Genomic DNA, 22,094 nt, shown 5'->3' with positions numbered 1-22,094 from the left:
CCTTTTATTTCCCTATTTAAAAAGGAGTCTCCATAAAACAAATTCCTTTTAAATTCTTTCTTTATATTCAAGTCATGTCTCTTTCATTCATTCAGGAACATTTGTGTGTCACTACAGCGCAGTTATCAGGATTAGGCGTGAGGCTATGGGACAGAGTGGGCAAGGTTGGGTGTGGTCAGGGGAAGATGCCTACGAAGTGCCTTTGAGTGCCTAGTACAGAGGGAGAGAAGGCTGCATCGTAAGGACAGGCGATGCCTTCCGGTGTGATGAGCACAATGGTAGGGGCATGGGAACAGCAGAGACCTCACCAAAGGGGCCAGAGGGCACAGAGCAAAAAGGGCCTTGAACTGCATCTTCAGAAGTCTAAGTCTAGCCATAGATAGACTCACTATCCTTTCCAAAGTAGGATATTGGCTAAGGCTCTTTCTCATAAGTCCTCCAATTAGATGGTTCACTTAAAATTGTTATATGGCTTCTCAGCTGTTACGTGATTTCATGGTCTTCTCATGCATTGTGACTTCACACTTTCCAAGAGCGTTCATTCTTTCTGGCAACCAAAGAAAGGGCAGCAAGTGAGAACACTCAGGGACGTGGCTGTTGCGGCAGGCCCCTACACAGTCACATTATCCTTTGCTCCTCCTATAACATGGGGGAGTCTCTCTTTTTAGGATTCAATGGTTCAACTGGTTTGGAAGGACTTGGGAAGGGGATGCTCCCTTGAGTTCTATTGCTGGGAGGAGACAGGACATTTAGCATGTCAAATGGCAGCGGTAAAACCACAGTGGACGGCTTCTCTGTGGACAAGGACTGAAGAGTGTGGAGGTATCGAAGCTGCACGGCAGCTGGAGTGCCCGAGAGAATCTCAGCCGCCATCCTCAGGGACTCGGAGGCAGCCTTCTCCCCTTCTGCCGCGATCATCTAGGGGACAGACAGGAAGAAAGCAGAGTGATTTTTCTTCTTGGTCCTTTGAAAGCTTTAATCACTATGCAGCAAGCACTGAGCATCTATTATGTGGCAGGTGCTGTTAAGCATAGAACAGACGGTCTTCGTTTTCAAGGATCTTGCTCTAGGGGACACAGATGACACTATTAATTGTAATTATGGCAGAATCTGTTAAGGACCCTGGAGAGTATCAGGAAGTGTTTAGGGAGTTACTAATTATGTCTATGGGGCCCAGGAAGATCAGTAGGATTTTGCCACATAGGGAAAAGACTGGCCAATGTCCCAGGCAAAAACATGGAATCCTGAAAGGGTGACTCCCAACTCCAATAAAATGAATGGGTACGCATTACAGAAGAAAAAGCACCAATCTCACCACCTAAATGCCACCTTGTGTCCTAAGTGGACAAAGAGGACTAGATGCAGCTGTGCCCTGAGAGCCATCTTCCTCCCCTTCCTCCTCCACTCCCTCTAGTTACCAACTTTCTGTGTGGTTAGGGTTCCCCCACCCTCTTTTCTCTCCTTTAAAGGAAACCGGCCTCCAGGTCAGTCCCCATACGCCCCCTCCCACCCACACTAGCTAGGAGCTGCTGGCTCATCTTTGCCCTTCACTGGCACATCTGAGTAGAGGCTGTGGGTGGCACAGCCTCCTCGTGGCTCTGGTGTTGAGGGGACTGGGCCCTGATCCTGGTTGTCCCTCCAGAGCTTGCGCAGGGCTGGGGAGACAGGTCTGGGTGTCATTAACCTAGAGGTGACAGGGGACTCCTATTACCCAGGAAAGCTGCCAGCGTTAAGAGAAGAAGGATGAGTGGTAAGAAGCCTTGAGGGAGGAAGAGTGAAGGCAAGACTCAAGATGGAGGAGATGGTTGCTACCAGTGCTCTCAGAGGGAGGGTGTAACAGGAAAAAGACGTTGCATTAGTCAGTTAGGAGCGAAAAACAAACTTTACAATAGCGATTTTAAGAGTTGGTTGGAGTGGGGGTCACAAGCCAGATCCCTCCCAGTACCTGGAGGAACCGGAGGTTAGGACGGGAGGGAGCAAAGGGAAAACGCTGTGCGTGCGCAGGCAGTTTGGACTCTGCGGGGCTCCTCAAACAAGGGCCCCGTGGGTGGGGCGGCTTGCGCCCGGCGGCTCACCCGCACTCGGGCCTGTCTCTGCGCTTCAGCTTCCACCGCCAGGGATTGCTGGAGCCCGGCCGGCAGCCGCACGTCCTTACTGGAAAAGAAAGAACGTGGCCAGGTAGGTGCGCGGCACTGCTTTTAGCAGCCGGAGCTCGCATGCAGCCTTCCCTCCTCCGCTGCTGTTGTTCACGTTGCACAGCAGATTCTGACCTAACAGACCACACACCGTCCCCAGGCTTCTCATTAGACGGTGGGCGGGGTCCCTCGTGGGTCAGTGCCTCCAATGCAGATTTTTATGATCACTGATGCTGCGCTAGAGCTATGGTTGTCTGTTTCCATGTAAAACACATTTTGTGATGATGGATTATGTTGATTGTTTTCCTTGCTTAGTTTAATCTAAATCCCAGCTATTAAAGTTGAACAATAAAAAAGGCTTGAAGAGCCACGTTGTTAATAATGAGAGGTCATCTAAGTTTTTACAAGAGAGTTGACCTTAAAAACAGTAGAGCTGACTTAATAAGAATAGTACTTAACGTATTGCATGAACAATACACAATTTTATTTTTATCCTGAATGTAACTGTGAAAAATACATAGATGGAAAACATTCTGGCAGTTCCTCAGAAAATTAAATATAGAATTACCGTATAACCCAGTAATTCTACTTATAGGTATCTACCCAAGAGAACTGAAAACATGTTCGCATAAAAACTTGTATACGAATGTCCATTGTAGCATTATTCAAAATAGCCCCAAAGTGGAAATGATCCAAGTGCCCATGAGTCAATGAGTAGATAAGCAGAAAGTGGAATAGCCACACAATGGAATAACATTTGACCATAAAAAGGAATGACGTCCTGATTCATGCTACCACATGGATGAACCTTGGAAACATGCTAAGTTAAAGAAGCCAGACACAATGGCCACATACTGTATACTTACATTTATATAAAATGGCCAGAATAGGCAAGTCCAGAGAGAGAATAGATTAGTGGGTATCATGCACTGGGGGGTGAGGGGAAAGTGAGGGGTTCCTGCTTAATGGATGCAGGCTATCTTTTTGGGGTGATTAAAATGTTCTAGAATTAGATGGTAGCAATGGTTGCACCACTTTGTGAATATACTAAAAACCACTGAATTGTACTTTAAAATGGTTTAAAAGGTGAGTTTTTAAAAATTTTGAATATCTTTTTTAAATCATTTTTTATTTTTAATTACAGTTGACATACATTTTTATATGAGCTTCAAGTGTACACCCCAATGATCAGATATTACATAACTTAATAAGTGATCATAAAAGTTGAGTTTTATCTCAAAAAATTTTTTAATCCATAGAGAGAAAATGTGTAGGTACTTTTCCCAAATGTCACAGTGATTGTGTTATGTTTATGAGATAATGGGTATTTTTTTTCTATTTCCTCCCAAAATATATGGCTATAGTCATACTTATGCAACAAAAATAAGTTATCAAATAAAACATTTTAAATGAAACCACAATATTTCTATTTATCATTTTGTTCTTCCCAGTGAATTTCCTACCCACATTTCTGTTCTTTCCACTTTGAGTCCCCAAATACAGGTCACTGAATCCAAGGCAACCTGTGAAGGGAAGAGTTGAGATGTCAGTGACAACCTCCAGGTGGTCCTTGTAAGTGACCTTACAGGAGGGAAGTGTGGGAAGAGGAGGGGGGCGGGGTGGGAGCAGAGAGCCCGGTGACGTGTGCTGAAGGTGGAGGAAGGGCCGTGGGCTGAGAAAGGCAAGGAAAAGGATTCTCCCTTCAGAACTTCCATTAGGAACCAGGCCGCTGACACCTTGCCTTTGACCCAGTGAAACTGATTTTGGACTTCTGGCAGTCAAAGCTCTTAAAGGTTAAACTGATGTTGCTTTAAGCTACCACGTTTGTGGTAATTTGTCATAAAAGCAATAGGAAATAAACATGGTGTAGTTGTTAAGTCTGTTTTAAAATGCATTTATTAGGCCCTGGCCAGTGTGACTCAGATGGTTGGAGCATCATCCTGTAACCCAAAAGGTTGCAGGGTTCGATCCCCAGTCAGGGCACGTGCGGGTTCGCTCTCTGGTCGGGGTATGTACAGGAGGTAGCCAGTTGATGTTTCTCTCACATCAATGTCTCTCTCCCTCTCTCTCCCTCCCTCTCTCTCTCAAAAAGCCATGAAAAAAAATGTCCTCAGGTGAGGCTAAAAACAAAATAAAATAAAATGCATTTATTAGAGAACTAGAGTCTGCAGCCTCTCTCTCAAATGGCTTTCAATTACAGGTGCTGGCACGTCTTTCCTATTGGTGGCTTCCGTTCTCCCCACGTCCCAGTCCCAGGAGGCGGGAGAAAATGAACTGTGGGTTCTGGAAAAAAGAGGACAAGGCATGGAGCTGCACCTGTGGGCTCATATTTTTTTCCTTTTTAATTTACCTGATGATTTCTTGTGGCTAGAAAGCTAAGAAGCTTAGTGCATTGAGAATGAGAAGACTGACTCGTTGGGGGGGGGGGGTTGGTGAGAGGAAGGAATATGAAAAAGATGTCACAGAGGAGGCAGCATCTTAAAGAACAAACAGGATTTGCCTGCGGGGGAGGGGGGGGGGGAAGGGAAGTCTTCCCTGCTGAGGAAGCAGCCTGAGTGTAGGCCAGGCGGCTGGAGAAGCGCTAAGTGGGCTGGATGCTAGATACACTGGCGGAGGGGCAGCCAGACATGAGGCCGGCACAGCTGGGCCATTCTTCCCTCAACGAGAACACCTCATCAGGCTGCTGCAGGACAGCCCAGTGTCAGGTGCTGAGGACAAAGAGCTGAGTAAAATGCGACCCCTGTCATGATAGAGTTCATAACCTGGGAAGACAAATGTATAAATACATAAAGTGCGATTCCATGTGACAAGGCAAGTTCGAACGTCAAGAGTCTGGACTCGGTCCTTTATCCTTTGAAGGGGGGGTGCGGTGAACAGGAAGAGAGGATGAGAGGGGACCGCAGGGGAGCACTCTTGGAGGTATTGAAATTCCAGAGCAGCAACTCCCCTGCATGCCTCTTGTTATCACTTTTTCCTCTTTTTTAACTTCTCTTATTTCCTGAAGTCTTCCCTTTTCCACCAGAATGCTAATCACCATTTTGTCAGTAAAAAGTGGGACGACTCACAAACATTTGGACTCTTCATTTCCTCAGATCAGTGTCTGCTCAGGCCCCATCCACACAATCACTATCAGTGCCTTTGACCCTTAGATCCTTCTGTTCGGAGGCCCCCCTATCAGCCAGTCGTGGGTCATCGCCCCTAACTCCGCTCCGTGCCCCATGGCCTCCATGACGGGCTCTGTCACTGGTGGTAACTGCCCCCTGACTGACCAGTTTCCTGGAATCCTGCTTTGTTCTCACATCTCTCCTTAATGCCTTTGGGGAAGAATCGAAGACGCCTGCCCCGGTTAGAGGAGGCTGCTTGGGAGGCAGCTCTGGCTCTTCTCTCCCTCCCCTGATTCCAAATCAGTTAAATCTATATGGTTGGGAAATTGATCCCATAAGGGTCTGTGGCATCTTTTTACCTGAAAGTCTGATTTGAACTCAGCATTATTTAACTTGGTTTCCCCAACTAGGCTGTAAGCCCCTGGAAACCATTCTTTATCCTCCTTGTTTGCCACCAGCCCCTCCTGTCCAGCTCCCTGCCCCCACCCCACCGTCCCCTAACCCCACTGCTCTGTGCTGTGCAGGCACCTAGCAAGGAGTCTAAAGCTGCCAGAGGAGGGCGGAGAGCAAACACGATGGCAGGAACTGACTGACCTGCACCAGACTGGTGTCTATGATCGGCTCAGGGTCTGTTTGGTGACCTTTTACTCACCTTTCAGCTCCTCAAAGGGTGGCACCTCCACTGGGGAATGGCTGGCCCATGGAAGATTCAATAAATGACGAATGAAAAAAACGAAAGATAAAGAGAGATTTCAACGTGTTCGATGTTAAATTTATCGAAGTACCTTTACATCTTGGGCGAGGCTCTTCCTCTCTAGGAGAATCTCCGTGAGGGACCGGTGCGCTAGCAGACGTTTCATGGTGGTTTGCACCAGGAACTGAACAGCCTTGGACACCTGAGCGAGGCTGCTCAGCAGAAGAGAGGCATTTTCTATTCGGTAGTAGCAGATGGCATCGATCTCCATTATGAACATGTCTTTGGTCACAACCTAGGCAGGAAAAAAGTGTGGCCGACAGGCCTGACTCTCGGGCCCCCTCCCATGCGGACTTAGAGGAATGAACGTGTTCAAGCGGGATTTTCCCAGAGTGAGGTTATAGCAAGGAAGAAAGTGAACAATTGGCCTACCTTTTATTCAAAATACATGTTTTTGAAGATTATGGCACTTTTATTAACTACACTAAAGAACTCATGATTTAAAGGAATCCTGTTATAAACTCTTTTGTAAAGAAAAAAATCAGGAAGAGTTTCTGATATGAAAAAAATCAGTTGTTTATCAGGTCTTTTTAAACTGATGCCCCCACTCCAAAAAAAAATGTGTTAAAATAGAAGCCCGGTATATAAGCTCTCGGGTGCTCCGTGTGCCAGGGGCGCAGCGGAGGGGAGGTTGGTGACGTGCCTCCAGCGCCCTGATGGAGGCGTCTTCTCAGCATTTCCTTGTTTAGACATTATTGCAAGGACATACTATCAAGATTTAGTTGCAAGGATGTTATTCATGCTATTGCTTACTGTAATAAGAGATTGGAAACAATTTAATATCAGTAATATTTACAATATCACAATATTGTAAATTGTGGTATACACATACATACAATAGAAGTCTAGGTGTCCTTTTAAAATAAAAAGGTAGAAACATAGCTAATATATGAAAAGATGACCACAAAAATTGTTGGGTGAACAAAGCTATGCTACCAAATATAATGTATGGTTTGATATATATTCCTGTGTGTAAATATAGCCACATACCTAGATAGGTCTGAAAGGGTACACTCCAAGATATCAACATCTATCTTTAGGTGATAGGATTATGAGTACATTTAATTTCTTCCTCTTTTATACTTTATTACCTAAAGTAAGCCTTTAAAGTATATATAATTTCTGTTTACAGTTCTATTTAACAAAAGAAAAAATGAGAAAGAACTTCAAACTGAAAGTGGGGGACAATTTAGGAAAAACTTATAAACCTCAATTACTAATAGAAAAACCTAGGTGTTATATCTACTTTTCTTTTAATTTTTATTGTGGTAAAATACACATAACATCAAATCTACCATCTTCCCCATTTTTAGGTGTGCAGTTCATTAGTGTTGAGTACATTCATACTGTTGTGCAACCAACCTCCAGAACGTTTTTCACCTTGTAAAACTAAAAACCACGAAGCCACAGCTCTCCATTCCTCCGCCCAACCCCTGTAACCACCATTCTGCTTTTTCTCTATGCATTTGACTACTCTAGGTACCCCATATGAATGAAATCATACAGTGTTTGTCTTTTCATGACTGGCTTATTTCACTTAAACTAATGTTCTCAAGGTTCATCCATGATGTAGCATATGACATAGAGCGTTTCGAAGGCTCAATAATATCCCATGGTAGGTACATACCACATTTTGTTTATCTAGCCAGCCATTGATGGACACTTGGGTTACCTTCGCTTTTTGGCTATTGTGAATAATGTTGCTATGAACGTATGTATACAAATACCTCTTCAAAATTTTGCTTTCAGTTCCTTGGAGTATATACACAGAAGTAGAATTGCTAGACCAAATGGTAATTCTATTTTTAATTTTTTGAGGAATTGCTGTACTGTTTTCTATAGTAGCTGCCCAATATCACATACACACTAACAGTATATAAGGGTTCCAATCCCTGTTATTTTCTGGCTAGTTTTTTTGCTCTTTGGTAGCCATCCTAATAGGTGTGAAGTAGTGTCTCTTTGTGATTTTGATTTGCATTTCTCTAATGATTAGTAAAGTTGAATATCTGTTCATGTGTTTGTTAACCATTTGTATATTTTCTACGGAGAAATGTTATTTAAGTCTATATTAGCCAGGTCTCTCCAGAGAAATTGAGTTGTGTGTGTGTGTGTGTGTGTGTGTGTGTGTGTGTGTGTGTGTAAAAAGAGAGAGGAAGAGATTTTAAGGAATTGGCTCACCCACTTGTAGAGGCTGACAAGTCCAAAGTCTTCAGGGTAGGTCAACAGGAGACCCAAGGGAGAATTAATGCTGTAGCTGGAGCCTGAGAGCAGTCTGTTTGCAGAATTCCCTCCTCCGCAAGGGGAGCTTAATCTTTCTCTTAAGGCCTTCAGCCGACTGGGTGAGGCCCAGCCCCATTATGGACTGAAATGTGCTTTACTTCAAGTCTACTGATTTAAATATTAATCTTATCTAAAAAATACTTTCACAGCAACATCCAGATGTTTCTGACCAAATATCTGGGTACCATAGCTTAGCCAAGTTGATACATAAAATTAACCATCACAAGTCCTTTTTCCATTTTTATTTATTTCTTTTGCTTTCTTGTTGAGTTGATTTCAACCCTTTATCAGACATAGTTGAAAATATTTTCTTCCACTCCATAAGCTGCCTGTTCATTTTGTCATGTCCTTTGCTGTACAGAAGTTTTTAATTTTGATGTAGTCCAATCTCTAGTTCCCTTTTCTACTTTCTATCTTAAATAATCATTTTGCTCTGGACCAGAATGGGCAGAATTGAAAGCTCAGCCATGGAAAACAGAGAGAAAAAGAAACAGCCATCATCTGGCTCACCTCGTGAAAGGGTATCTCCAAGGTCTGGAGACGAAGGTCGACCTTGTGGTAGGTATCCAGGCAGGGCAGGAAGAAGAAAAGGCCTAGAAGTAGGGGAGGAGAAAGTGACAGGCGAACTTGCTTATACTCCAGCCTGCCTGGCCCTGGCATTTAGCTCTCTGCACCCACCCACCCCTCTCTTGGTCATTGTGACCTGACAGTAATGCTTTCTGAAGAATTTCTTATAACCCATGTTACAAGTAACAGATCAGAAAATGAAGACATAATGAATCACGTTACTTCATGTAATCTAAGGTCTGTATTACAAATATGCACGGATTGAAGAAATTGGCAAGTCTGCAGGGGGTTTCTTACCAGGGCCTTTGGCCCTTCCAGGAAGCAGATGTCCTAGTCGGAGTATAATTACTCTCTCATATTCCTGTGCAACCTGAAAATAAATTTCATACTTTTGAATCACCCCAAGAAAGCAAAAGTCTTCAAAAGGCATTAGTGCAAGAGTAATCCTAAGTATTGGGAATCTTTTATTTTGATAACCGAGAAAAAAGACTTCGCTTTTTCAGTATCTACATTTAGTAAGTGTAGAATTTCAGAAACCAGTGAAAAAGTATATTGACCATGGTAATTTTTGATCCCATAAACAGTCATGATTAAAGAGTCATGATCAAAGAGTCATGATTATCTAAATCAAGGAATCGCAGCATGCCTGCCACAGTACGCTCAATCTTTTATTTTCTGTGACTTCTGCATTATTAGCTTTCATATGTACTAATTATTAGTTATTTAGCAGAAAGAGGGGTATATTTTAATACCACTTTTTACATTTTGTTTCAAACTGCGAGAAACATCTCAAAATAATACCTTAATTTTCTACCTTAGGACGCTAGAAATAGAAGAGTAAACTAAGCCTAAAGCAAGCAGAAAGAAGATAATAAAGATCTGAGTGGAAATAAATGCAGTAGAAAATAGAAAACCAATAGAGAAAATCAACAGAATCAAAAGTTTGTTCTTTGAAAAGACTGACAAAATTGACAAATATTTTGCTAGACTGACCAAGAAAAAAGAAGATCAAACTGCTAAAACCAGGATTCAAAGAAGAATGATGACAGGGACATCACTACTGTCCTTAGGGAAATAAAAAAAAAAGAGAAAATACTATGAACTATGCACCAACAAATTAGATAACTTAGATGAAATGAACAAAATCCTATAGATACACAAACTGCCAAAGCTGATGCAGGAAGAAAGAGAAAAACTGAAAAGAACCAGAAGTAAAAGTTTAAATTAGTAGTTTAAAATTTCCCCACTAAGAAAAATTCAGGGTTAGATGGCTTCACTGGTGAATTCTGCCAAACATTTAAAGAAAAATTAGTACCAGTTAGTCACAAATTCTCCCCCAATTATAGGAGAGGAGGAAACCTTCCCAACTCATTCTCTGAGGCCAGTATTACCCTGATACCGCAATAAGCCACATTAAAGAATTATATACCATAACCGAGTGGGACTTATTTTAGGAACAAATAGTTGGTTTAACATCCACTCATAGGATGTAAAACACAGTATCAATAGAATAAAGGGCAAATGCCACATGATCAGCTCCATAGATGCAGAAAAGGCATTTGACGAAATCCAATGCCCTTTCATGGAGAAGGCAAAGAGGAGGAGGAGGAGGAGGAGGAAGATGGGGAAGGTGGAGGAGGAGGAGGGAAGCGCAATCAGCAAATGCCCCAGCAGCACCCATAGTGTTCTAGTCAAGGGCACTCTCTTGCCTGGCAGCTCCGGATAATGACTAAGCAGGGCAGGGCACCAGGGCCTGGCCATTTCTGCCCATCGTGGGACTCCTCTAGGAAGCAGACTCGGCCCTGGGGTTCCCTTCCAGCCTGGCCAAGGCTTTCTCCGAGCCAACCTTCCTTCCTCTTCTCATAGCACAGGTGTCGACTGCATCACTGCCTGAAGGCTTTCCCTGCCTGCTCTTCTCTCTCCCCTTAACATTTCACAGACAATGCCGCCCAACACACCCGGCACTTCTCATCCTGTCTTGGCATGTGCTTCCCAAACCGACGCAGGTCTTCATTTACTTCAGCGACCGGCGAGTGTAACCACCTGCAGGCCAGAGATGATTCACTCATGGCCTACGGAAGCTGCTGGAGAAGTGGGCACCATGATGTCCTCTGGGCCAGCCTGTGTGGTACAGAGTGCAGATGACCTAGGCATGGTCCCTGCCCTGAAGGGGCTCCTGGCCTAGCGGGGGAGGCTGGTTGTCAACAAATACTGTATTGATACATGTGGTAAGTGCTAGAATGGACAGGAAAGCAGAGTGACATACAAGCGCAAGCAAGAGATGACAAGTCTGGGGAAGTCGAGGAAGGCTTCACAGCTACAGCTGAGCAAAGCCTGAAAGGGGTGAGCGCTCTTCTGGAAGAGGCACGGGGAGGGCACTCCACGCAGGCAGATGGCCTGTGCGGAAACACAGGGGCCAGAGTGGACCTGTGGTGATTGGTGAGAGGCTCCAGGGAGCTACCGGGTCCTCAAGGGGTCTCACCTTTATGCAGAACCAGATAGAAAAAGGGAAGGTCACGATGATGAAGAGCAGGGATGTGAGGACAAGGAGCCACTCACAGACCCCCAAACCAGAAGACTTGGTACCTAAAAAAAAGAGTAAGTATACTGAAACTTCACCATCTTCACTGACTAGCAGCTGTTGGCCCAGTCCTTTGGGTCAGAGGAGTTTGCAGACTTTGGAGGGAATAGTAGAGTGAGCTGGACGTGGGAGCGGTCAGCTCACAGGGCTGGGGTGCCGTCTGGGAAGGGCGATGCAGCCGTGTGGCAGGTGAAGTAGCCTGGCCTGGCAGCGCAGCGCAGCGCGGTGCTAAGGGACGCAGAGGAGGGGAGGTTGCGCCTCTTGCTCCCCTTCCCCCCGGAGCACAGAAACCTCCCAGATTGGGCTTAGCAAGGCCGCCTCATCCTCAGTGATACCCTCTCATCCACTGCTTAGGGGCTCGGGATCTAGCCACTTGATATGCTGGAGAGACTGAGTGACGCCCACGCAGGCGACAGTGCTGGGACCCTGACCGGAAATCAGGGGCCGCACCGCGCAAGGACAGGCTTTTCGGCCGGACTGCCTTACTCTAGAATTGCGGCTTCTCCGCCTCCCAGCTGTAGGTCTCGGGCAAATTACTTAATTTCTCAAGATTTTCCCTCTTCCGTGGCATGCGAATGATAACGCTCAGTAAAACACCTGGCTTCCTTCTTCGCCTCCCCTCCGATGTGGTCTGAAGCTCATGCAAGGCCTCTAATCTCAGCGTTACTGCAGCATCGAGCCCAATAACCACTTAGTGACTGGGAGTTTTTGACTGACGGAAGGGCATCAATTGGGCAGAAGAGCATTCTCATGGTCCATATCACATGGTCCTGATGCGCGACTCTTCCTCCAATCAGCGCTTTCAAAGCTCCAGCATATCCTGCATTGCTGGTAACCAGGAAATGTCAAAATTTCAAAGCCAGCAGAAAGCAGTATAATGCAACTATTCCTTATTCAATTTCCTTTAAGCTTCATGCTATACTTAAGGTGTAATAAAATTTTTCCTTTCATTCATGATAAAGAGGATTGGAAGCAGATAAATGTGTTCCTAAGTGTTGCTCTACTTGCAGAAATCGCGCCTTCCCGGTCATTCCCTCCCGTGGTCTAACTCCCCTCTCTCCCAGCTGGCCGGGGTCCTGTTCTGAGCGGGTTCCTTGCTCCCCCGCTTTGTGCCCAGCGCGCTTGGGACGCTTTAACTCCTTTTAGCTTCGCAGCTACCCTGTGAGCCAGGCCTGGTGTAATCCCTAAGAGTGAGCACATACATGGCTAGCAAGCAGCTGAGCTGAGATTTAAGCTCAGGTCTTGCTCTTCTCTACTTGCCTCTGCTGCCTCTACTTTTAGGAAAAAACGATCATCCCAAAGAAACCCTAACATGCTTTTAGATAGGGCTGAAGGTTGGGATGAGGAAGGAAGAACAAGCTGCATAGTTGCCGGGAGCCACCAGCTCACGCATGGCCACAGAAACCAGCCGCGTGGTTCCTTTGCCGTGCGGGTCAGTCCCCAGCCTGGACCACACCCCCTCCCGCCCCAATCCTTGGCTGGCCCTCGAGACCAGCGGTAGTTAGGTGATGTTATTTGTATTTCTCTGATGCATTTGGTTGCTACCCCTGAGGGGTGGGTCTAACAGGCTCTGGCCTCGGTGGCTCAGGGCGCGGCGACTCTTCCACTTTATCTGACATACCTTGGGTACCACGTTCTCCCTCCCAGGTCCCCAACCTGCCCGCTGTACCTTCCTCGGGCCGCTCGCTCTCCAGCAGCGCCACCACCTCGGTGCCCTCCTCGCAGGAGCCCCGGACCTCATCCACGTCCACCACGGTGACCGCCGCCGCCGCCGCTCGGGGCTCCGCGGGGCTCCCCGCCCGCCCGAGGTCCCGCCGCTCGCGCCCGGCGTCCCGGCGCCCGCGGCCTCCACCGCCCCGCTCGGCCTTCGCCCGCTTGTTCTCCTTGTGGGGGGACCCGCCGCCTCGCCCATCGGCCCCCCTGGAGGAGCTCCGAGCCCGCTTCTCCGTCCTCTCCATCCCCAGAGCGGCCGGGCCCGGGAGCGCGGTCCCTGCAGAGTCACCCGCTGGTGCGTCTGCCGGGGACCCTAAAGAACCTGGGCGGGGGCGGGGGTGGGACCCGGGGCGTGTTGCCGGGCGGGGGCTTTGGTCCTGGTGACAAGGGACAGCTGCTTCTCCGAAGAATTGTGGACAGAGAGTGACTTTCAACACCGAGTTTGCGTGAAAGCCCCTGTCCCCTGTCACCATGTTTGACAACGTGTCTCCTACAGAAGATGCACCTGAAATACCAGCGCAGGGGGCTGCGAAGGCCCTCGGCTGCAGTGGGTGGTCCTCGCTGGCTGCCAGAGAGCTCGAGGGGACACAAGACGCCTCGAGTTAGGGTGGCTTTAGGGTAAAATCCTCCGCACTCCCAAGCCTGCTCTTACTCCCTCCTCCCCCTAACTCATTTCATATCGTGGCCCTGCTGTCCGTGAGAATCCTTTGACCGGAGAGGATGTTGGCGTCCCGCCTGGGAGGGTTAAGATACTAAAACCGAGAAAGGAAAACTCTTTTAGACTATCCTCTCTCACACACACTTCTCATGCCTTCATTTTTATTAATGTATTATTTTTACTAGCGCTTGAGCCTGTTAAGATGATACTTCTTTGACTTCCATCGCTGGCACTGTCGCGGATGTCCCCGTCCCCTGCCTTGGCCCCCCTCTGCCCAGCCCCCCCCCCGCCCCCTCCCCACACGGCTGCCTGTGTCTATGGGTCCCGCGCATGTTCTTTGGCGAATCCCTTCACCTTCTCTCATCCAGTCTCCCCCTCCCCGGCTCTGATGCTTCCCGAAGAGTCACAGCAAGGGAGGGATCCGGGTTAGCTTCTGTTTGGGGGGGGGGCACCCTTTTGCCCCGGAAGAGGCCCTGCTCGCTTCCCAGAGGAGGCAGGAGCTTTGCTTTTCCAAGTTTCACTGGCGATGCTCCATCCTGCAGCCAAAAAGGGGGAGCAAACCTGCTCTCTGCCCAGGAACTTGAACATTGAATACGTTTCTCCTCTACGCCCTATTCACAATTTGTTTCTCTCTGGATGTGAGGTTGGTCTAGGCAACCCTATGTTTTCAAGATTTATGATTCTACTCAAAGAGCTCAGACCACATGATGGTAAAAACAATATTCACTTATTTTTATTTGTCAATGTTTGAGTTCACACAGCAATAGCTCCCCTCTCCCCCCCAAAAATATTATTAAAGAACAAGGACCTGAAGGAACACCAGTGGGTCTGGAAAAACGATTCCACTACTACCTTCCGTCTGGTCCAAGTTAGCCCGCTGGGAATAAAGTATTTAAAAGATTAGTAATAAAAGGAATTTAAATAGATTCGGTTTTTGCTCTCTAAACCTGATTCTTGCGTGGGCTGCGTGAAGGACAAATGTCTCCTCTCCAGTGCCGGCCTCACTGAACAGGCCCTGCCAGGACAGAATAATGAGAAAAATTCTGAAGCTGCGTTTGGCCCGTGGAGGGAAAGGTATGCTGATGAGTATTCGCTCAGATTAATACTCGCTACTAGACATAGCTAGTTTATCATCCTGTAAAGACATCCTTGTTTGAAAAAGTATGAAACTGTTGGTAGCACTTACTTTTTTTTTCCTCTGCCTTTTACAGATTAATTTGAGCTAGAGTCCTAAACGAAACTCTTAAGCTAACATTTCACCTCAATTTTTGCTGCAAGAATTGGCAGGATATGCGGAAGATGATGCTCTCAAAGCCGCACCCGTCTGGGGTTTCGTGTGGAAGCAACGCTGATGAGAGAAGGCCCCGCTTGCTGCTGGCGCCCGCGTTGGTGCTTGTTCTCAGTCTCTTTGGCTGCAGGACCAGCGCCAACGTCCATAACCATTACTTCGTTTTTTATATTCATTTATAACAGAATCAATACAAGCACCTGCCTCCGGCACAGGCCTGTTGGGATTATAAACGGCAATAATGACATCCGAGAGAGCGCACCGCGTTCCCTGGCGAAAAGGGCGACGCAGCACCGCCGGGAAGCGGGGGAGGGCAGAGCGGAGGCGCCGCGAGTCTGGAGCTGGCTGGCCTCAGCTCCTCGCGTGACCGTGCCGCTGTTTTCTTTCAGATTCCTTTTTAATTGATGTTGGTCATCCCTCTGTTGAACATATTATAAGTACGCATTTTTAAGCCCTTAATACTTGACTCCTTGTTTGGACTTGTTAAGAGACTGACATCTGGGGGAACGGGGTTACTAGGAGAACGGGAGGGACAGCTAGAGTTGTTGACTTTGGAGTTTGTTACCAAGACCAAAGCTCATAAAAGACTTCAAGGCTTTTAAAATTATTACACTTATTTCACTTAGCGTTTTGAAATTTTATGTCCGGCCCTCGTCGAGCAGCTCAGTTAGTGAGAGAGCCGACCAACTGCGCCACGGTTGAGGTTTGGTCCCCAGGGAGGGCACATAGACGCAGCCACGGGCGACTGCATAGATAAGGGGACCAGCAAATCGGGGGTGGGGGGTGGGGTGTGTGTGTGTGTGTGTGTGTGTGTGTGTGTCCTCTCTCTCTCTCTCAAATCAATTTAAAAAACCCAAAAATATATATAAAAGAAATTTTATATCCATTTGGATAAACCAAGGAGTGACTATATAAAAATTATTTCATGAAAAAGCTGGAATTCATTGTCACTAGATAAAAGTGCAAATCTTAGAGCTTTAAGAAACTCTGGGGATTGAGATTTGAATTTTTCAATCTGACTTTGTTAAATTTGACTTTCCCAGTTGGTAGCTGGCAGACTGGCCAGGCAGGCACAGCAGCGGGTGGGGGGCGGGATGCTGGTGGGGGGCTGGATCGGAAGCTTCGGCCGGGGGTGGCCTGGGTTCAGGAAATAGTTCGGAGGGAGAGAGGCCACAGAATTCGGAGACTGCAGGGGGTAATGGGGCCGGGCGGGGCGGACCTGGGGGAGACGCCGGTTTTGACCTTTCCGGGGTGGCAGCTGCCTACAGCCGCAGGCCGCGCCGCACGACCGCCTCCCCCAACTGCGCTGACCTCAGGCGTCTGCGTCCCGCGTTCGAAGGCTGCTGAGAGAGATCGTGCAAGTCCTCATTACAGGGGGGGGGGGGGCGCGGGGGGGGGGGGGGACGAGGGGCGTGGGGGGAATGTATAACTCTGAGGGTGGGTGTGGATTAGATTTGCTGTGGTGATCATTTGCAACACAGACAAATACCAAATATGTTGTATATCTGAAACTAACGTTATATATGTCAAGTATACCTCACTTTAAAAAATTAAAGTACACTTTAAATGAGCAAGAAAAAGAATCTTGAGCTTCCGCAAAAATTAATTTTATGTTTGAAAAGGCTACATGAAACTCCTAATCAAGGCTTCTTAGTAATTTCTTTAAATTTTTGCTACATGAGAGACATGTTCACACAATTTAAAAAATGTTTATTTATGTATTTATTTTCCAGCTTTATTTGGGTATAATTGACAAATACAGATTGTATATGTTTAAGGTGTACAACACTGTGAAATGATTTAAAATATTTTTAAACCATTTTTACAACCACTTAAAATTTTCCAGCAGTTGAACTTAAAGAACCGACTACCTTTTGTATCATCAACAAATGTAAGTTGGTACTTCCTGAGACAATGCAAATGGATTTCAAATGCAATTAAACTTTTTTATAATGAGTGCTTCAAAATAGACGAAACTTTGGGGAGCCCAGCATGGGCATTACTGAGAAGCAGACTCCGTGCAGCCAGAGGGGAAGCCACCCCTTCTGCCAGGAGACACCCGCTGCCCTGGCCCGCCCTCCGCCCCTCCCTGCCAGCTGCCCCCACCGCCCCTCTTGGCGCTGAGATTCCTCCTTGCTCAGCCAGATGGTGAACTTCTGTGGATCCACAGGGGAGGCCCTGAGGCAGAAGCAGGTCCTTGGCAGAGCCCAGTGTCTTTTTATTTTTTCTTTTCTATTGAATTTATTGGGTGACATTGGTTGATAAAATTACATAAGTTTTGGTGTACAATTCTATATAATCTGTATATTGTACTGTATGTTCACCACAAGTCAAATCTCCTTCCGTCACCATTTATCCCTCCCTGCCCCCCCACCTTCCTCTTCCTCCCCCTCCCCAACACCCCTTTCCCTCTGGTAATCACCATACTATTGTCTCTATCTATGAGTTTTTTGTTTTGGGGGTGGTTTTTTTTTTTTTGCATAATCCCCTCACCTTTTTTATTTTACCCAGCTGCGAAATTTCCCTCCCCTCTGAAAGCTGCCAGTCTGTTCTCTTGAGTCTCTTCCTATTTTGTTAGTTTGTTTTGTTCATTAGATTCCACATATGAGTGAAATTATATGCTACCTGTTTTTCTCTAACTGGCTTATGTAACTTAGCACTATGCTCTCCAGGTCCATCCAAGCTGTCACAAAGGGTAAGACTTCCTTTTTTATGGCTGAGTAGTATTCCATTGTGTAAATGTACCATAGCTTTTTTATCCATTCATCTACTGATGGGCATTTGAGCTGCTTCCAAATCTTGGCTCTTGTGTGTAAATAATGCTGAGTGAACACAGGGGTGCATATACAAGGGGAGACCCAAGAAACTGGAATTTATAAAAAATTGTGTATTCTTACATGTTTAAACATCAGTCAAAGTACTCTCCATTTGATGCAATATACCTACTGAGACATTTCTCTGCTGCTCAGAATAGTTTTTGAACTCGTCAATTTTGAGGTTTTTAGTGCATCTGCGATTTTTTTGTTTCACCTCTTCTACATCAGCAAGATGTTTCCCTTTGAGGACTTTTTTCATTTGGGGAAACAAAAAAAAAAGTCACTTGGGGTGAGGTCGAGTGAATATGGAGGGTGGGGCACAGGGGTTATGCCATTTTTGGTCAAAAACTGCTCAACACTGAGCGCAGCGTGGACAGGTGCATTCACATATCACCCACCATGAAATAGACAGATGCACTGAGTCTTCAAAAAAAAATTCACTGAAGCTGAAGGCAGCCTCTCACAACAACACCAACTGGTACGCTGATGTAGAGGGGTTGCTATAGCACTCTCCTTGAGGGGGGAAGCCAGTACTACAAGGGGCCCACTTTGCAGAAGATGATTCCATTTTTCAGGGGGTTCCCCCTCATATTCTTTCGAATTAGTGTTTCAGTTTTTTTTGGATGTAGTTCCAGAAGTGGAATCGCTGGGTCATAAGGCAGTTCCACTTTCATTTTTTGAGGTAGCTCCATATTGCTTTTCACAGTGGCTACACCAATCTGCATTCCCGCCAACAGTGCACAAGAGTTCCCGTTCTCCACATCCTCGCCAGCACTTGTTTGATTTATTAATGGTAGCCATTCTGACAGGTGTGAGATGGTGTCTCATTGTGGTTTTAATTTGCATTCCTCTGATGATTACTGATGTTGAGCACCTTTCCATATGTCTATTGGCCATCTGTATGTCCTGTTTGGAGAAGTGCCTATTCAGGTCCTTTGCCCATTTTTTTAATTGGATTGTTTGGGGTTTGTTTTTGTTTTTTTGTTTGTTTGTTTTTGGTGTTGAGTTGTATAAGTTCTTTATAAATTTTGGATATTAACCCCTTATCAGATGTGTCATTGGGGAATATGTTCTCCCATTCTGTGGGTTGTCTTTTCATTTTGTTGATGGTTTCCTCTGTTACACACAAAAAATTTTAGTTTGATGTAGTCCTACCTATTTTTGTTTCCCTTGCCCAAGAAGATTATCAGAAAAAATACTGCTACAAGAAATGTCTGAGATTTTGCTGCTTATGTTTTCTTCTAGGATTTTTACAGTTTCGTGTCTAACATTTATGTCTTTGATCCATTTTGAGTTTATTCTTGTGTACGGTATAAGAACGTGGTCTAGTTTCATTTTTTTTTGCACATATCTGTCCAATTTTCTTTCCCAACACCATTTATTGAATAAACTATCTTTGCCCCACTGTATGTTCTTGCCTCCTTTACCAAATATTAATTTACCATAAATTAATGGCCTGGATTTATTTCTGGTGCCTGCTTTTTTAACATATCAGTGAGTGCTGAATGGCTCTTTCCTTGCCACCTGCAGGCCTGTGGGCAAGCCAGCTAACCCCAATTGGTTGCCACCTGAAAAGTCTGGGTGGATGTTACTTGGGTCACACCCTTCCCCCAACCCTCAAGCTGCCCCATGGGCTGAGAATATAGGTGTTAGACAGCACACCTGTAATCTGTTCACGGCACACGTGACAGAACTGCTCCAGAGGGGTGGTTCTCGCTACGGTGGGCATCAGAGTCACCCGCAGGGCTTATTAAAACACATTGCTGCGCCCCTACCCTCCTGCTTCTGATTCAATGGTCCGGGGTGGGGCCTGAGAATGGGCATTTCTAACAAATTTCCAGGTTATGCTGCTGCTCTGGAACCATATGTTGAGAAACCAATGTCATAGAGGTTAAACAAAAGTATACATACTCCACTTAAAGCAACCCCTTCTCACTGCCTTACCCTGGTTTATTTTTCTTAAGCGCGCTTACCCTTACTTGACAATATGTATAACATATTTATCTGCTTTGTTTTGCTCACTGATGTAGTTCTATATTCTAGAACAGTGCCTGGCACATAGTAGGAGCTGAAGAATGTTTGTTGCTTGAATGAACATGCCTTTTGGAAAGTATCAGCCAAAGCTGAAATTAACAGAGTGAAAAAGGTCATTCAAGGAGAAGGGGAAATCTTAAAAAGGAGAGTGGCCGAGGAAAACCCTGGCGCACATTGGAATAACAGTAATAGGAAACAGAGCAGAAGGCGAGGAACCAAGCCCTGTGCTCAGTGCCATAGAAATCCGCAGAGGAGAGATTTTCCAAAGGGGAAGGGACAGCACAAGTGAACAGCGGAGATCATCTAAGATAAACAGATTGAAAAGTCCTTAAGGTTTGTCAATTAGAAGATTTGTCGTTGATTTTGAAAAAAGTAAAGTAAGAAAGATGTCCAGAGTAGCAGGCTCATTGTTTTGGATTGAGTATTGAATGGTGGATGGAAAATTGGGGTAGAAAATGAATGCGGACTGTTTATTCAAGGATTTGGTCATGAAGGAGTGGCTAGAGGAGGGTGTAGGTCAAAAGAGTTTGTTTCTCTGTCTCTTTCTTTCCCTCTCTCTCTGTGTCTGTGTAAGACAAAAAGGATTAGATTAGTGCACAGCTTTATGTTATAGGAAGGCAGTATGTAAAGAGAGGCTGAATGTACAAGACTGTAATAGCAATCAAAGGTCAAGGTCTTGGTCCAAAAAGAGTTGGGGGATAGACTCAAGAGTAAGATGGATAGGCAGAATGGATGGCCCCTCACCCTCCAAGACCAGGAGGAAAGACGTGAGGGGGGCTAGCGTAGAGGCCTGGTGTGGAAGTTGAGGACTTTCACATATGAGAGCCTCCATTTTCTCTGGAAGTTGGAGCAGAGTCATTCTGTAGGGGGAGGCAGGAGTGGGTAAGAGGTGTGAAAGGGAGGGCAAAGGCTTGGAGTAATTGCTGCGGGGAGCAGAACTGAACAGTGGCATCAAATCCTCCCTGTCCCCCCACCTGCCATGGGTCATAATGTTAGGGAAAAAAAAAACCAACAACAAAGCATTTGAGAGGCAAGAATGCTGTCTTGGTTCTATCATGAGCTTCTAACTCACCCATCCCTAGGTATGTTTTTCAAAAGATTCTCTCATTCTGGTCACGAGGCATATATTAAATCTTCAGAAGCTCAACAAACACACACACACACACACACACTCCTTACTGGCTGTTTTCTAAGGCAAGAATGCTGGTAGGAGCAGATGCAATGAAAATACACTCCCACATGCAAGCAGGGCTGGGAGACGACCAGGTGGAGACAGTTAATTACTAGGAGAAAAAGGGCTCTGGTCATCACAACGGGCGGCAGGATGGAAAATGCTTGGTCTTGACTCACAGAGCTTTCTGGTTGTGGTTAATTAATTGTAGGATCCAAGGAATGAGCTGAACAATCTTAGTAAGTCTTTTTGACTAGTGTAACAACAAAAAGCAAAAAACCAAGGAAGTACAGTTCTAGGTCTGGGGAGATATCTCAGGAGTGAGAGACATGACTTGTCAGGCCGTTCCCAGAACTAAATCAGATTCCAGACCCAGAGCTTCTGGAGTGAAGCCCAGAAGGAAGGCTGCTGCTGAAACACTGTCCCTAAGCACCGCAAAGCTTCATCCCAGCCTTTCCCCAAAGGCCTTGTTATTGTTTATGGAAAACTGCTCTGGAGAAAAGAAAGTACCCAAACTGTTCAGTGGCTGTCACTGATTTCTGAGACATAAAACGTCATGGTTGGCCATTAACATTCTGAGCTTATATAGGGGTTAGGTGATAAATGAACTGAGTTTTGGTCCAAGTTCACCTTTAGGCAGGGCTAGAGGGACTGAATGTACCGTATGGTTATGTACCCTACTTGCCAAGTGACTAGCTAGACCAGGTCATCTTAGCAACTGACAGAATGTCTTCACTGGTGTGTTCACTCATTGAGTAAGGGCTATGCTGGTAGAAAATGCACCTGGAGCCCCCAAATAGTACATCAAGAGCATTGCCACATATCTGGAGCATTGCGGAGGCGAATGTCGCCTTGAAAGTGTGAAAGAGGCACCTCATTCCCATTCATTTCCCAGGTTAGCCCCCACAAAAGACAGTCTTGGAGGATGACAGTGCGTTATTGTAAAGCCAAGCGAGTGAGGACTCCAATTGTAGAGGCTCTTCCAAGTGGGGT

At 46.0% G+C, this 22,094-nt stretch overlaps 1 protein-coding gene across 1 annotated transcript; it reads right to left on the bottom strand.

Annotated features, from left to right (window-relative positions):
* Positions 1–639: 639 nt before the first annotated feature.
* On the bottom strand, positions 640–13,607 carry NPHS2 (NPHS2 stomatin family member, podocin). Its single transcript, XM_054587518.1, has 8 exons — positions 13,091–13,607; positions 11,323–11,426; positions 9,138–9,210; positions 8,784–8,866; positions 6,025–6,228; positions 3,603–3,658; positions 2,076–2,154; positions 640–918 (listed from the first exon to the last, which is right to left on the bottom strand). The coding sequence occupies exons 1-8, from the start codon at positions 13,605–13,607 to the stop codon at positions 640–642; spliced, it is 1,395 nt and encodes a 464-aa protein (XP_054443493.1).
* Positions 13,608–22,094: the final 8,487 nt, after the last annotated feature.

The sequence above is a fragment of the Pteronotus mesoamericanus genome, unplaced genomic scaffold, assembly GCF_021234165.1.
Source record: "Pteronotus mesoamericanus isolate MK-2021 breed Mesoamerican mustached bat unplaced genomic scaffold, CSHL_Meso_final scaffold_1186, whole genome shotgun sequence".
NCBI lineage: Eukaryota > Metazoa > Chordata > Mammalia > Chiroptera > Mormoopidae > Pteronotus > Pteronotus mesoamericanus.
Note: the sequence above shows the minus strand (reverse complement) of the source record. Positions and strands in the feature narration are given on the sequence as shown.

What these genes read in the sequence shown, in the direction of transcription:
- NPHS2 (XM_054587518.1), bottom strand. Translation starts at nt 13,607, where the DNA reads ATGGTGACAGGGGACAGGGGCTTTCACGCAAACTCGGTGTTGAAAGTC. An exon ending in GAGCGAGCGGCCCGAGGAAG is followed by an intron (nt 11,427 to 13,090) that starts GTACAGCGGGCA and finishes TCTTTTTTTTAG; the next exon opens with GTACCAAGTCTTCTGGTTTG. An exon ending in GCCTCGCCCAAGATGTAAAG is followed by an intron (nt 3,659 to 6,024) that starts GTACTTCGATAA and finishes TTCCCTTCACAG; the next exon opens with GTTGCCTTGGATTCAGTGAC.